General features: G+C 44.7%; 1 protein-coding gene across 1 annotated transcript in view; it reads right to left on the bottom strand.

Moving 5' to 3' along the window:
• Positions 1-12,515, bottom strand: part of c18h3orf70 (chromosome 18 C3orf70 homolog) — a 76,721-nt gene extending 64,206 nt beyond the window's left edge. The window contains exon 1 of the mRNA XM_060898944.1: positions 11,844-12,515. Within this exon, the coding sequence (XP_060754927.1) occupies positions 11,844-12,018 (175 nt within the window). The 5' untranslated portion in view covers positions 12,019-12,515. The remainder of the gene's footprint in view (positions 1-11,843) is intronic.
• Between the last annotated feature and the right edge of the window lie 358 nt (positions 12,516-12,873).

Below are 12,873 nucleotides of genomic sequence, written 5' to 3'. Positions count from 1 at the left end.
ACTGGCCATGAAAAAATGTATGTCCTATTGTTTTGGGATAAAGGGTTGGCAATGGGAGGAGTATTCAATGAGAAGAGTAAAAAATTTCATTCCATTCAATGAGAAGAGTGAAAACCCCTCCCACTGCCAACTCTTAATCCCATCAAGTCAAGTGATCAAAACGGTTTGTGACAATGGGTTAGGTCATGTTTTTTCACACGTTCCAACACGGTTCTAAAACTGCTTTTTACAACAGCTTCATTTATCTGGTATTTGACTTTATTTTCGTATTTGACTCTTTTTAGTGTGTCTTGAAATTAATTCTTTTACAACCCCGATTCCAAAAAAGTTGGGACAAAGTACAAATTGTAAATAAAAACGGAATGCAATGATGTGGAAGTTTCAAAATTCCATATTTTATTCAGAATAGAACATAGATGACATATCAAATGTTTAAACTGAGAAAATGTATCATTTAAAGAGAAAAATTAGGTGATTTTAAATTTCATGACAACAACACATCTCAAAAAAGTTGGGACAAGGCCATGTTTACCACTGTGAGACATCCCCTTTTCTCTTTACAACAGTCTGTAAACGTCTGGGGACTGAGGAGACAAGTTGCTCAAGTTTAGGGATAGGAATGTTAACCCATTCTTGTCTAATGTAGGATTCTAGTTGCTCAACTGTCTTAGGTCTTTTTTGTCGTATCTTCCGTTTTATGATGCGCCAAATGTTTTCTATGGGTGAAAGATCTGGACTGCAGGCTGGCCAGTTCAGTACCCGGACCCTTCTTCTGCGCAGCCATGATGCTGTAAATGATGCAGTATGTGGTTTGGCATTGTCATGTTGGAAAATGCAAGGTCTTCCCTGAAAGAGACGTTGTCTGGATGGGAGCATATGTTGCTCTAGAACCTGGATATACCTTTCAGCACTGATGGTGTCTTTCCAGATGTGTAAGCTGCCCATGCCACACGCACTAATGCAACTCCATACCATCAGAGATGCAGGCTTCTGAACTGAGCGCTGACAACAACTTGGGTCGTCCTTCTCCTCTTTAGTCCGAATGACATGGCGTCCCTGATTTCCATAAAGAACTTCAAATTTTGATTCGTCTGACCACAGAACAGTTTTACACTTTGCCACAGTCCATTTTAAATGAGCCTTGGCCCAGAGAAGACGTCTGCGCTTCTGGATCATGTTTAGATACGGCTTCTTCTTTGAACTATAGAGTTTTAGCTGGCAACGGCGGATGGCACGGTGAATTGTGTTCACAGATAATGTTCTCTGGAAATATTCCTGAGCCCATTTTGTGATTTCCAATACAGAAGCATGCCTGTATGTGATGCAGTGCCATCTAAGGGCCCGAAGATTACGGGCACCCAGTATGGTTTTCTGGCCTTGACCCTTACACACAGAGATTCTTCCAGATTCTCTGAATCTTTTGATGATATTATGCACTGTAGATGATGATATGTTCAAACTCTTCGCAATTTTACACTGTCAAACTCCTTTCTGATATTGCTCCACTATTTGTCGGCGCAGAATTAGGGGGATTGGTGATCCTCTTCCCATCTTTACTTCTGAGAGCCGCTGCCACTCCAAGATGCTCTTTTTATACCCAGTCATGTTAATGACCTATTGCCAATTGACCTAATGAGTTGCAATTTGGTCCTCCAGCTGTTCCTTTTTTGTACCTTTAAATTTTCCAACCTCTTACTGCCCCTGTCCCAACTTTTTTGAGATGTGTTGCTGTCATGAAATTTCAAATGAGCCAATATTTGGCATGAAATTTCAAAATGTCTCACTTTCGACATTTGATATGTTGTCTATGTTCTATTGTGAATACAAAATCAGTTTTTGAGATTTGTAAATTATTGCATTCTGTTTTTATTTACAATTTGTACTTTGTCCCAACTTTTTTGGAATTGGGGTTGTACTATTTTACTCAGTTCAGAGCCACAACCAACTCTGTTACACAATTACTCTGTAATTTACTCTCCAAATGTTACTCTCTAAACTCAAAATAGAGCGAAATTAACTATTTTTGAGGAAAATACTTTTAACTCTGGAAAAATGGCTCAGTCGGTTTTCCTGTGTATGCACTACAGTGCATGCATATCAACCGATCTGCTCATCAGAAATAGAAGAAATATTTACACTGACTCGAGTTGATCTTCAGCTGGATCGAGTCGAAGATCAAAAAGGCACTGCTCATCATCAGTGTCGCAGTTCTCAAGATTGAATTGAATCGCTGTCCTAAATCATGAACTGAATCATGAATTGAATCACTGTCCTGAAATTGAATCGCTGTCCTGAATCATCCGAAGGGCATAAAATCTGTGTGCCATCTTGAAACAAGTTTTGCCTCCAAACAGGTAGCCTAAACTATGGCTGACAGATTTTATCCTGTTTACGGTGGCCGTTCCCACCATGAAAGAGAAACCAATCAAATCCGAAAGAGTGAAAGTGATTATTATGCTGTTACCATGTGAATAGTCTTTTATGAAAGTGTAAAGGCCAATTTATACTGACAACGCAGTCCTCGCAGATGGCGTCTGCATAGCCCCCCCACCTTCGCAGACGCTCTGCGCGCACCTCCCAAAAATTGTGACCACCGCAGAAGCCTTGCAGAAAGCGTCGCAGACAAGAGGGCTCTGATTGGTCCACTCTACATCCGCTGTACACGCACTTCCGCTTCCCTACTTTCCCGGTTTGGTTTGTTTTCACAACCGCCATTTTTAAAAACACGAGTGAAGATGGAGCAGCATGAAGAGCGGTTGTTCGAGGAAGTAAGGAAGTACGCACATCTATACGACTCCAGTTCTTGTCATTATAAGTAACCGAAGGATAAACACTCCACTAACCACACCCACCAACTACTCCTAGCGATTTCGCGACTTCGTGCCCCCTTGCATTGTGGCGGTGAATAATATCGCGCACGCCTATTACTCCCCGCTCAACGATAAATTACAACTGTCTGCGAAAAGCTATCTGCGAAAGCCTTGTCGCAAGAGCATGCAGAGGCCCTAAGTGTGCACTCCAACTCCGGTGCGACTGAGTAAGGTGACAAGTTTTATGTTTCATCTAATTTAGGTAATTTAAAAACTATATTATTTGGCAGTGGGCACATAGGAAAGTGTAAAGTATAAAGTTTCTGTCAATATGTTTATCATGCTTGTATGAAAAAAACTTGTGAATATATTTATCTAGATACATGACCTACGCATTCTAAACCTGCCGAGCCTCACCGGCGACGCTCTTGACCCCAGAGGGTTAAGCTAGTCACAGTACAGCTCACGATGCTTTACGATGAGTTATCAATGAAAATGAGGTGTTTTGGTGGCAATGCATGGCAATGTACAGATGAGCTAATAGTTGTGGTCACACAGCAATGAACATTTGACTGTCACGCCTTTGTGCACTTGAGCCTGGTACAGCTCGAACAGCCATACTCGCTCATAAAGTGTGTTGTGTGCGCTCTTGGGATCGAGTCATTATGGAAAACACCTGATGCTGATTTGAGCACAATCAGCACGCACATATAAGGATGCTGTTTTCACAGAGGCTTTGTGAAGTATTATCATTATCACTGTCATGTTTGTTTCTAGCCATGTTTATGACTCTAGTTAAATACTCTGCTTTATGTTTTGGTTTTATTTGTGTTTTGTTACTCTGACCTTGCCTCACGTTTTGTTTTTGTAAATATCATGCCTGCTAATAAACACTCTTCCTGCATTTACATTCGTGTACCGCCGCATACCTGACAGAATATTTCGCAAAGTCTCTGTGAAAACATTGTCCTTATATGCACATGCTGATTGCACTCAAATCAGCATCAGGTGTTTCCCATAACGTCTGAGTCCCAAGAGCGCGCACAACACGCTCCGAAAAATCCCTGAATGTAAATGCACTTTAAGTCCTGACGAAGGTTAGGCTATACTGAGCCACTGTGTTGATGAGGCCCCCGTGAGTATCAGGAACATGGATTTGAGATAAATACATCTCAAGAGGCTCGACGAAGGTTCTCTGAGCTTTGGGAACTATTCCCAAACCCATCTGCAAGTATTCCCTGACGAAAACATCTCCAACAAATTTCAATGCATGCATTGAAATTTTTTGTGATGTTTTTGGCCACTCACAAGGTGGAGACACACCAAAAAACAACTCACGAAGCTCGGAGAACATTCGTTGTGCATTGCACGATTGGTGGCAATCCTACCAATTTTGCATCGCCAAGTATTTGCAAACCCATCGTGAGCTAAAACTGTCTATAGAACCATCCAGTGTTGTAGTCAAGTCACTAAACCTCGAGTTCGAGTCCAGTCTCGAGTCCCCAGTGTTCAAGTCCGAGTCAAGTCCAAGTCATTAAAGAAAATTTCGAGTCGAGTCCATTATTGAGCCAAGTCAAGTCCGAGAACAAGACTCCAACCGCACCATCTGACGGTGGCTGTTGCTGCCTTTATGTGAAACCGTCTCTGCTACTGTATTGGACTAAAGTTACTGCTCAACTGCCCCATTTTAGTTAATAGGCTACCGATAAAAAGCTTGTTCATTGCTCAGCAAGCCCCGCCCACTATCAACAGGGCAAATAACATGAGAGAGGGTTAACACTAGCTAGTTCACCGGTCAGCAAGCAAGCCCCGCTATCAACAGAACAATGAACATAGCATGTCACTTCCTTCTCTGGGTGGAGTCTTCCCAAATGACGATTGAAGTTCGAGGTTACCCCCGTCCTCTCCTCGATAGTTCTTCTACATATGGAACACATAGCAGTGCATTTTTTACCCACTGCACGAGAAGTCTGTATAAGCAAAGCAGACAATCCTAGAGGCTTCTCTCCAAGCATTTTAGCTCCACGAACGTTAGTTTGTTCCTGAACAGGATGTATGAGCAGGTGAATGTGCATTCTCTTGCACGAAATTAGTATAAAAATGAATGTAGATATAAATATGCCAAATTGTTATGGCATGTTACAAAAAATAAAGAAAAAATCCACGTCCTCGTCTCCAATTTACGAGTCCAAGTCATCAGTGCTCAAGTCCAAGTCAAGTCACGAGTCCTTAAAATTAGGGCACGAGTCAGATTCAAGTAATACAAGCCTGGAACCATCTGTAAAAAAAAATCTTATCTTGAACAGTGAGAGCAGAATACTGTCAGCCCTTTCGAACGCGAACTTATCAAGCTACGGACACCTCATCTCACTGACTTATTACCTATTTATTAGCAGGAGGAAACAACTCTGTAACTACATCACATGCTGATTCCATCATGCTTATTAAACATCTGATTGGCTTCAGATGAGCCTGTTTGTATTGATTAGATGAGAAACGTCCTCCTAGCAAAACAGCAATCAGTAAGCAATTACCAGCATCATGACTCATTAATTATTTCATCATGAACTAAATTGTTGTTTGGATGGAAAACAGATCATGGCTTATTTGAAATGAATCCTTGATGGTTTGGAAGGAGTACACGTCAAAACAGAAAAGAATCGTAACAAGATTTCTGATTGTTCGAATGAAATCTGTTTGCCAAGGAGCTACTATAATCCTCTGACAGTCAGAGCAGCCATCTGTAGCCTGTAATAAGAACATTTTCAGTAATGCGTTCAGTAATTTGACAAGTAAAAGACTTTGCTTTTATCACATGGCTTAAAACTAAATCAGAAGACTCCTTGGCCTATATGCTGCTCCGCTGTAATGATCTCAGGACTCTAATCTGTAAACTCAGGTTTGTGGTTAAGTGCCGTCCCAGAGGACGCAATGATGAAAGAGATGAAAATGATTTTAAGTTTCTCTGCCAGGCATTAAAGGAAATCGTCAGCCTGAAACACATGAAATATTTTCTACTGAAATATTTGCGACGTGTTTATCCAACCTGGTGTTGATTAGTATGGTATTCTTGTTATTCCTGTGAGAAGTCGGAGCTTGTCTGGCAGTCTGATAACACAGGGCGATATTGCTAGCGCAGTTACAATCGTGTTTAACAGGAGGATAAACAGGAAGTGAAGCACTAATTTTATGAGGTAGGAGATAAGTCGAGGGCTGTGTCCGAAATCGCTCACTCATTCACTACTCCCTATTCACTATCTAGGGAATTACTATATAGAGGACTGTATAGTGAGCTCATTGGTAAAATGAAAAAAAAACAACAACCCCACTTTCGGACACTACTCCACCGCGCTGTTATTTACGTCATTACCAGGCTTTCGTCTAAACCGGGGAACAGGGGCGCTGCGCCCTCTTACTCTCGGCGTGCGCCCCCTTACCGAAATGCCGATTGAACCCCAAGTCACACTTGGGCCATGCACTTATATGCTACTGCACAACATGCAATCTTTCTCAAAACGATCTTTTCTCCGTGAAAACATCCCAGCAACACCGCGTGACAATGTGTCTGATCATCAAATACGTTATAATTACTCCAAAAATATTCCAGTCATAGAAGACACACCGCCAGACGGTGCAAAAACAATCCAAATTGGTGTTTTCCAGACTGAGGCGCCATGTTGTTTAGTTGTTTACTTGTCGCGGCTGCTCTCGCGAGATTTGACATGGGTTACATACAAGGTCAGCTGACTTGAAGAGCGAGATTTCTCGAGACTGAATGACCTTTCACCCACCGGCGCGGGAGCTTTTGACAGAAGTAGTTCCCGAGTTGTTTTTGTTGACACTTGGGCATTTAAAGATGTCATCCCGCGGCACGAAACGGAAGAAAGCCAAAGACTGTCCGGGGCAGAAGAAGATTACGTCTTTCTTTTTCAATGTTGACAGACAATTTGTTACAATTTCCCTCTCAGATAGCCTCAGAATGTCCCATTGTAGCCTCAATTTTTCAAAGGCTTCGCACGGCGGGGGGGACGGACAACCGGCACCATCCCCCCCCCCGCTTCGCTCCCTCGCCATGGTGAGCGCCCTCAGACTAAATTTTTTCTAGAAAAAACCCTGATTACTGTCGCACAATTAAAACGTGCCAGATCAGTCAGCTGGTGGGTTTTCAAAATAATAAATACACGCATGTACTTTTGTGATAAATCCATATTATACTGAGCGTATAATTTCCCACACTAATGAATACAAAGTACTTTATGTCTGCTGCATCTTTCAGTTCTTTTAAATCAAGGCTGAATATTTTCTGCTTCGCCGCTGCCTTTTATTAAATCAAATTTGAGGCTTTTGATTAATTTCTCGCTCCGGACACTAACTTTTATTGTTGTATTTTAACTGTCTTATCCTATTTTAGCTTATTTTCTATTCTCTTACTATTTTTAATTGTACTCGAATGTCCGTTTATAATGTGTTTCTTCCTCCGTCCATTCACTCCAGCACAATCTTTTTTTTCTTTTAGCGTGACCGCAATACATGATGGTATACATTGCTTGGTTAGTGACCATCGGTTGTACACTGCTTTTCACGGTGCATTGTGGGATACTATGAGTCCACTATATAGGGTGTAATAATTCTCACTATTGAGGTATTTCACCCACGTGACCAAGTCATGTGATGCTGCCATTTTGGACGGCACGGCTCGAATCAGTTTGAATGCGAGGAAGGCGACAAACGAAAAACATAAAAGAAAAAGGAGCGAGATGCAGAAAATACCTTCACTATCCAGCGACGTAGGGCATTTACAGGGCGAGCAGAGGGAGAGGTATTTGCAAAAATTGAGGTTAGCAGGCTTAGAGAACGACGTTTACCTGCTTCCATCAGGATTGTTCACTGACGTACGGAAGTACACGAAGCCCTCGTCTTTACCTGACTTCGGCCCACATGATCTGTATACCTATGTCGTTAAAAACCCATCGCCATACACAGGTATTGATCTGAAAGCGTATACGAGTTAGGATACCTACAAATATTTTGTGTCAGGCTGGGTAACATGCCTACATCAGCGGGTCGTCCCTGGAGCCGGTGGTCGCCATCTTATTACAGCTAAGGTTTGTTCACATTTTCATTTACTTTCGGTCCTCAGGATAAACAAAATGTTATTAAATGTCATTGAAATAACTTCTTAGTCTGTTGAGACATGGCCCGTTATAAATTTGCTGTTACCAGGCAATGACCAAGAACTGTATTATTAGGGTCGGTGTAGTTGTAGCAGTGTATTAGCAACTAGCTGTTAGCACTAGCTAATGTCAACAACATCATAGCTGGTATGTTACTGTAGCAATGTTTACGTTCAGTCATTTGGATGACTGTTAAAACCTTTCAGTCTCAAGTTTTTCCTTTACTGGATTTACTAGTTTACTGAGCCAGTGCGCGCTAGCCGGCAAGCTGGCCGGCCAGCGCGCGCTAGCTCAGTAAACTAGTAAATCCAGTAAAGGAAAAACTTGAGACTGAAAGGTTTTAACAGTCATCCAAATGACTGAACGTAAACATTGCTACAGTAACATACCAGCTACTGTTGTTGACATTAGCTAGCTTGCCGTCCAAAATGGCGGACACCGGGGCGTCACGTGACCCTGTGACGTCAGGTGAAATACCTCAATACATTCAGACAGCACTACAAAATGGCGAACTCACTATATAGTCCACTATATAGTGAACAGTGAGTGATTTCAGACACAGGGAAGGATTGTTGCTTTGTTATTCATATAGAAGTCTGAAGTCTAACAGCTTGCACTACAAATCAGCGTCAAAGAATGAATACTGCAGCAAAACGGAAATATCCAGAAAAAAGGGGGTTAAACAAGATTTGTTATCCTATCAAATTTTATCCTAAAAAAAATGTTCCATTACATTGTATTTAGCAAGACATAAACATGCAGGACTTTTGGTCCAAGCAAGCACTTTCACGTCTCACTAATTATACAAAATCTATTTGTGTAAATGTTGGTTGATATGGAATTAGATGTGTAATACCCTGTCCACACTAGGGATTTTGTACTGATACAAAACTACTTTCATACCGCAACACCTGTCCACACTAGCAACTATATCGGTACGAAACCCACAAATGTATGGGTTTCGTACCGGTACAGTAGCGCTTCGTGTAGTGTGGACAGATGAAGCGGCTCTGTATCGATACAAATATAATGCGCATGCGCAAAGTCACACACCTCAATCGAAGTCTTCGCTGAATAAAATAGTGAAGAACGGAGATTAGTTTTCTTTGTTTCTTTCTCAACTGCCTCGCGCGTTTTATACGATTCGACTGAATAAATGACCACCAGAAATACAGACTGTACACTGACAACAAAAAGCACACACACGTTGTTTCATCCGCCATATATTCTCGGAAGGAAGTTACTCGGTAACCACGGAAACATTTCGTGCACACGCATTTCAACTACCGTGAAAGAAAACCGCAAACATTTCTCGCTAGTGTGGACAGATGCACTAAACTGTACCGGTATACTTTGTATCGATCCAGTTATACCACTTTCGTACCGGTATAAGTGTGAACACAGCATAATTGTTGACTTTGCTCAACTCTGTTAATGGTTATGTCTGACAGGCATTAGCATGTTAAGTGGGAGGAAACTGGAGAACCCCGAGGAAACCCACACTAATATGGGAGAACATGCAAAACTCTACAGACAGTAACCTGAGTTTACGGATAACCCAGGAACCCTGGAGCTGTGAAAAGGCAACTCTTCCCACTATGCCACCATATGGCTTTTTTATTTATTTATTTATTGTATGGAAAAACACACTACATGTCCAAAAGTAGGGCGGCATGGTAGTGCAGTGGTTAGCACTGTTGTCTCACAGCAAGAAGGTCCTGTGTTCGAGCCCAGCAGCTGACGAAGGGCCTTTCTGTGTGGAGTTTGCATGTTCTCCCCATGTCCGCGTGGGTTTCCGCCGGGTGCTCCGGTTTCCCCCACAGTCCAAAGACATGCAGGTCAGGCTAATTGGTGGCTCTAAATTGCGAGTGTGAATCATAATAATAATAAATCTAATTTAAATTTATATAGCGCCTTTCAAAAAACCCAAGGACGCTTTACAATTATAGACAAAGAAAAAAAATAACAATAATAAATAAATAAATGAATAATAATAAAAAATAAAAGTAAAAAGTCCACCAAGTAGGGGTCAAGATGTAATTCCCGTGGTGTAGCAGCCACAGTCCCACCAAAAGGCGCATGAAAACGAGTCCCACATCTCCAGCACAGCCGCCGTGACGCCGTCAGCCACATCGCTCAAACACCACGCCGTGGATCCACAAAGCGAGCAGAGAAGCTCCGCCACGCAGAGCGCTGGTGTGTCCCAGACCGCCTGCACAGCCGCCGCGACGCCACCGAGCAACATCGCTCGGAACATCACGCCAAGCGTCAAAGCGCAGAGCGCTGGACAACCACGATGTAAAATGAGCAGGGAGCTCACTGCAGTCCACAGCCGGGAGCGTAGGCATCACCTACGGCGAACCAAGGCCTGGAGGGAACCGACGCCCCAAACTGGGTCCGGAGCTACACCACAACCCGCGGACAAAACACTCAAACAAACATCAAACTACACAAACACACACAAAAAAACAACAAATAAAATGAAAATTGAAAAAGAAAGAAAATAAAAATAAAATTAAAAAAAAGTTCTGGTTGTTTGTCTCTATGTGTCAGCCCTGTGATGACCTGGCAACTTGTCCAGGGTGTACCCCACCTCTCGCCCATAGTTAGCTGGGCTAGGGTCCAGCTTGCCTGCGACCCTGCACAGGATAAGCGGCCACAGATAATGGATGGATGGATGGATGGATGTCCAAAAGTATGTGGTTCTTCCCCAAACTATTGCCATAAAGTTTGAAGTACCCAATTTTATAAGATGTCTTTGTATGCAATTTCCCATCAGTGGAACTAAGAAGCCCAAACCTCATCTCATCTCATCTCATTATCTGTAGCCGCTTTATCCTTCTACAGGGTCGCAGGCAAGCTGGAGCCTATCCCAGCTGACTACGGGCGAAAGGCGGGGTACACCCTGGACAAGTCGCCAGGTCATCACAGGGCTGACACATAGACACAGACAACCATTCACACTCACACTCACACCTACAGTCAATTTAGAGTCACCAGTTAACCTAACCTGCATGTCTTTGGACTGTGGGGGAAACCGGAGCACCCGGAGGAAACCCATGCGGACACGGGGAGAACATGCAAACTCCACACAGAAAGGCCCTCGCCGGCCACGGGGCTCGAACCCGGACCTTCTTGCTGTGAGGCGACAGCGCTAACCACTACACCACCGTGCCGCCCAAGCCCAAACCTGTTCCAGCATAACAATTCCCCTGTGCATAAAGCACGCTCCATGGTTTGGACTGGAAGAACTCAAATGTCCTGAACATAGCCCTGACCTCAACCCCACTGAACACCTTTGGGATGAACTGGGACACCAGCTGCACCCCAAACCTCCTCATCCAACATCAGTGCATCTGAACGAACACAAATCCCCACAGCCGCACTCCAAAATTTAGTGGAAAGCCTTCCCAGAAGAGTGGAGATTATTACAACAATGTGAAATGAGATGTTCAACAAGCACACGGCTGTGGGGCCATATAGAGCATTTTGACAAACACCAGCCAAGTAACATCTACAAATGGTTCCTGAGAAAGCGTGTAGAGGTTCTTTGTATTGCAACTGGCTTAAAAAGTGTCTCCAGGATAATAACTTCATGGCAAAGGCTGCTGAAAAATGAATGTGAATAAGGAACCCCTTGGTTCCTAGTGGAACCTTTATTTTCAGAGTGGGCAATAATGGGATTTTTCCCTCTGCTAACTTTGTTGGCGGAGGTCATGTGTTCACTTCCGTTTGTCTGTCTATGTGGCTTGCTGGAGGTGTCCACTCGACCCAATGCCCTTCTGGTTAACAGTGGATCAGTCGGCTACTAACGGACTGGTTTCCGGTGATACAGTGTTAGAGGGTTGTAAGAACTTACAGTGACACCAGCCCAGGTGGCAGCACCAGTGCAGCTTGAAGCACTTGCCGTGGCTGTGCGTGGCGCAGATGGAGAGCCCGTCGCACGGCAGGAAGTCGGGTCTCCCCGCACAGCTCCGCGCGAGCGCCTGCGCCTCGTCCAGCTTCCCGCTCTTCGCTCCTCCCGACGCGGCCATATCGCCCGCGCGCGCGCCGGTCACAGCCCTGATTCCCGAGAACGCATGCGCTCCGGGGACCCGGGGGAAGTGCACGTCGACGAAAAAGTCCAAATCCGGGAGCAGATTCGGTGCTTTTGTTCCTGCAGGAGAATACAATCTCCAGAGAAAGTCCTAATGGAGCGCAGTCAAGCAAAGCATCCTGCGCGCGCGCGCGCTCGCCCCCTCTGTAATGGAAGTGCGGCGGATAAACACTCACACCGTCTCCTGCGGCGGAGCTTTACAGCGTCTCTCCCTCACGCGCTCCGGCAGCTGCTACACATCCGCTCGGTACCGATGGCGGGCTGCTGCTGCTGCTGCTGCTGTGTGGAAAACACACTCCGTCCTCCTCCGCCTGCCCGTGTTTCTGCTCCGCGCTCCGTCTCACAGCCTGCCTTCCTCTCTCTCTCTCTCTCCCTCTCTGTTTCTCCCTCTCCCTCCTTCTTTCCTCTCTCTGTCTCTCCCTTCTTCTTTCTTCTCTCTCTGTCCCTCCCTCCTTCTTTCTTCTCTCTCTCCCTCTTTCCTCTCCCTCCCCCTCCTCTCTCTCTCCCCCTCCCTCTTTCCTCTCCCTCCTCTCTCTCCCTCCCTCTTTCCTCTCCCTCCCCTCTCTCCCTCCCTCTTTCCTCTCCCTCCCTCTCTCTTTCCTCTCCCTCCCCCCTCTCCCTCCCTCTTTCCTCCCCCTCCCCCCTCCCCCCCTCCCCTCCCTCCTCCTCCCCTCCCTCCTCCTCTCTCGCCCCTCCACCTCCCTCCTCTCTCTCCCCCTCCACCTCCCTCCTCCCTCTCCCTCCCCTCTCTCCCTCCCTCTTTCCTCTCCCTCCCCTCTCTCCCTCCCTCTTT

This window comes from Neoarius graeffei, chromosome 18 (genome assembly GCF_027579695.1).
Source record: "Neoarius graeffei isolate fNeoGra1 chromosome 18, fNeoGra1.pri, whole genome shotgun sequence".
In the NCBI taxonomy this organism is placed as follows: Eukaryota; Metazoa; Chordata; class Actinopteri; order Siluriformes; family Ariidae; genus Neoarius; species Neoarius graeffei.
The sequence above is the reverse complement of the archived record's forward strand: the minus strand, read 5'-3'. Positions and strand labels throughout refer to the sequence as shown.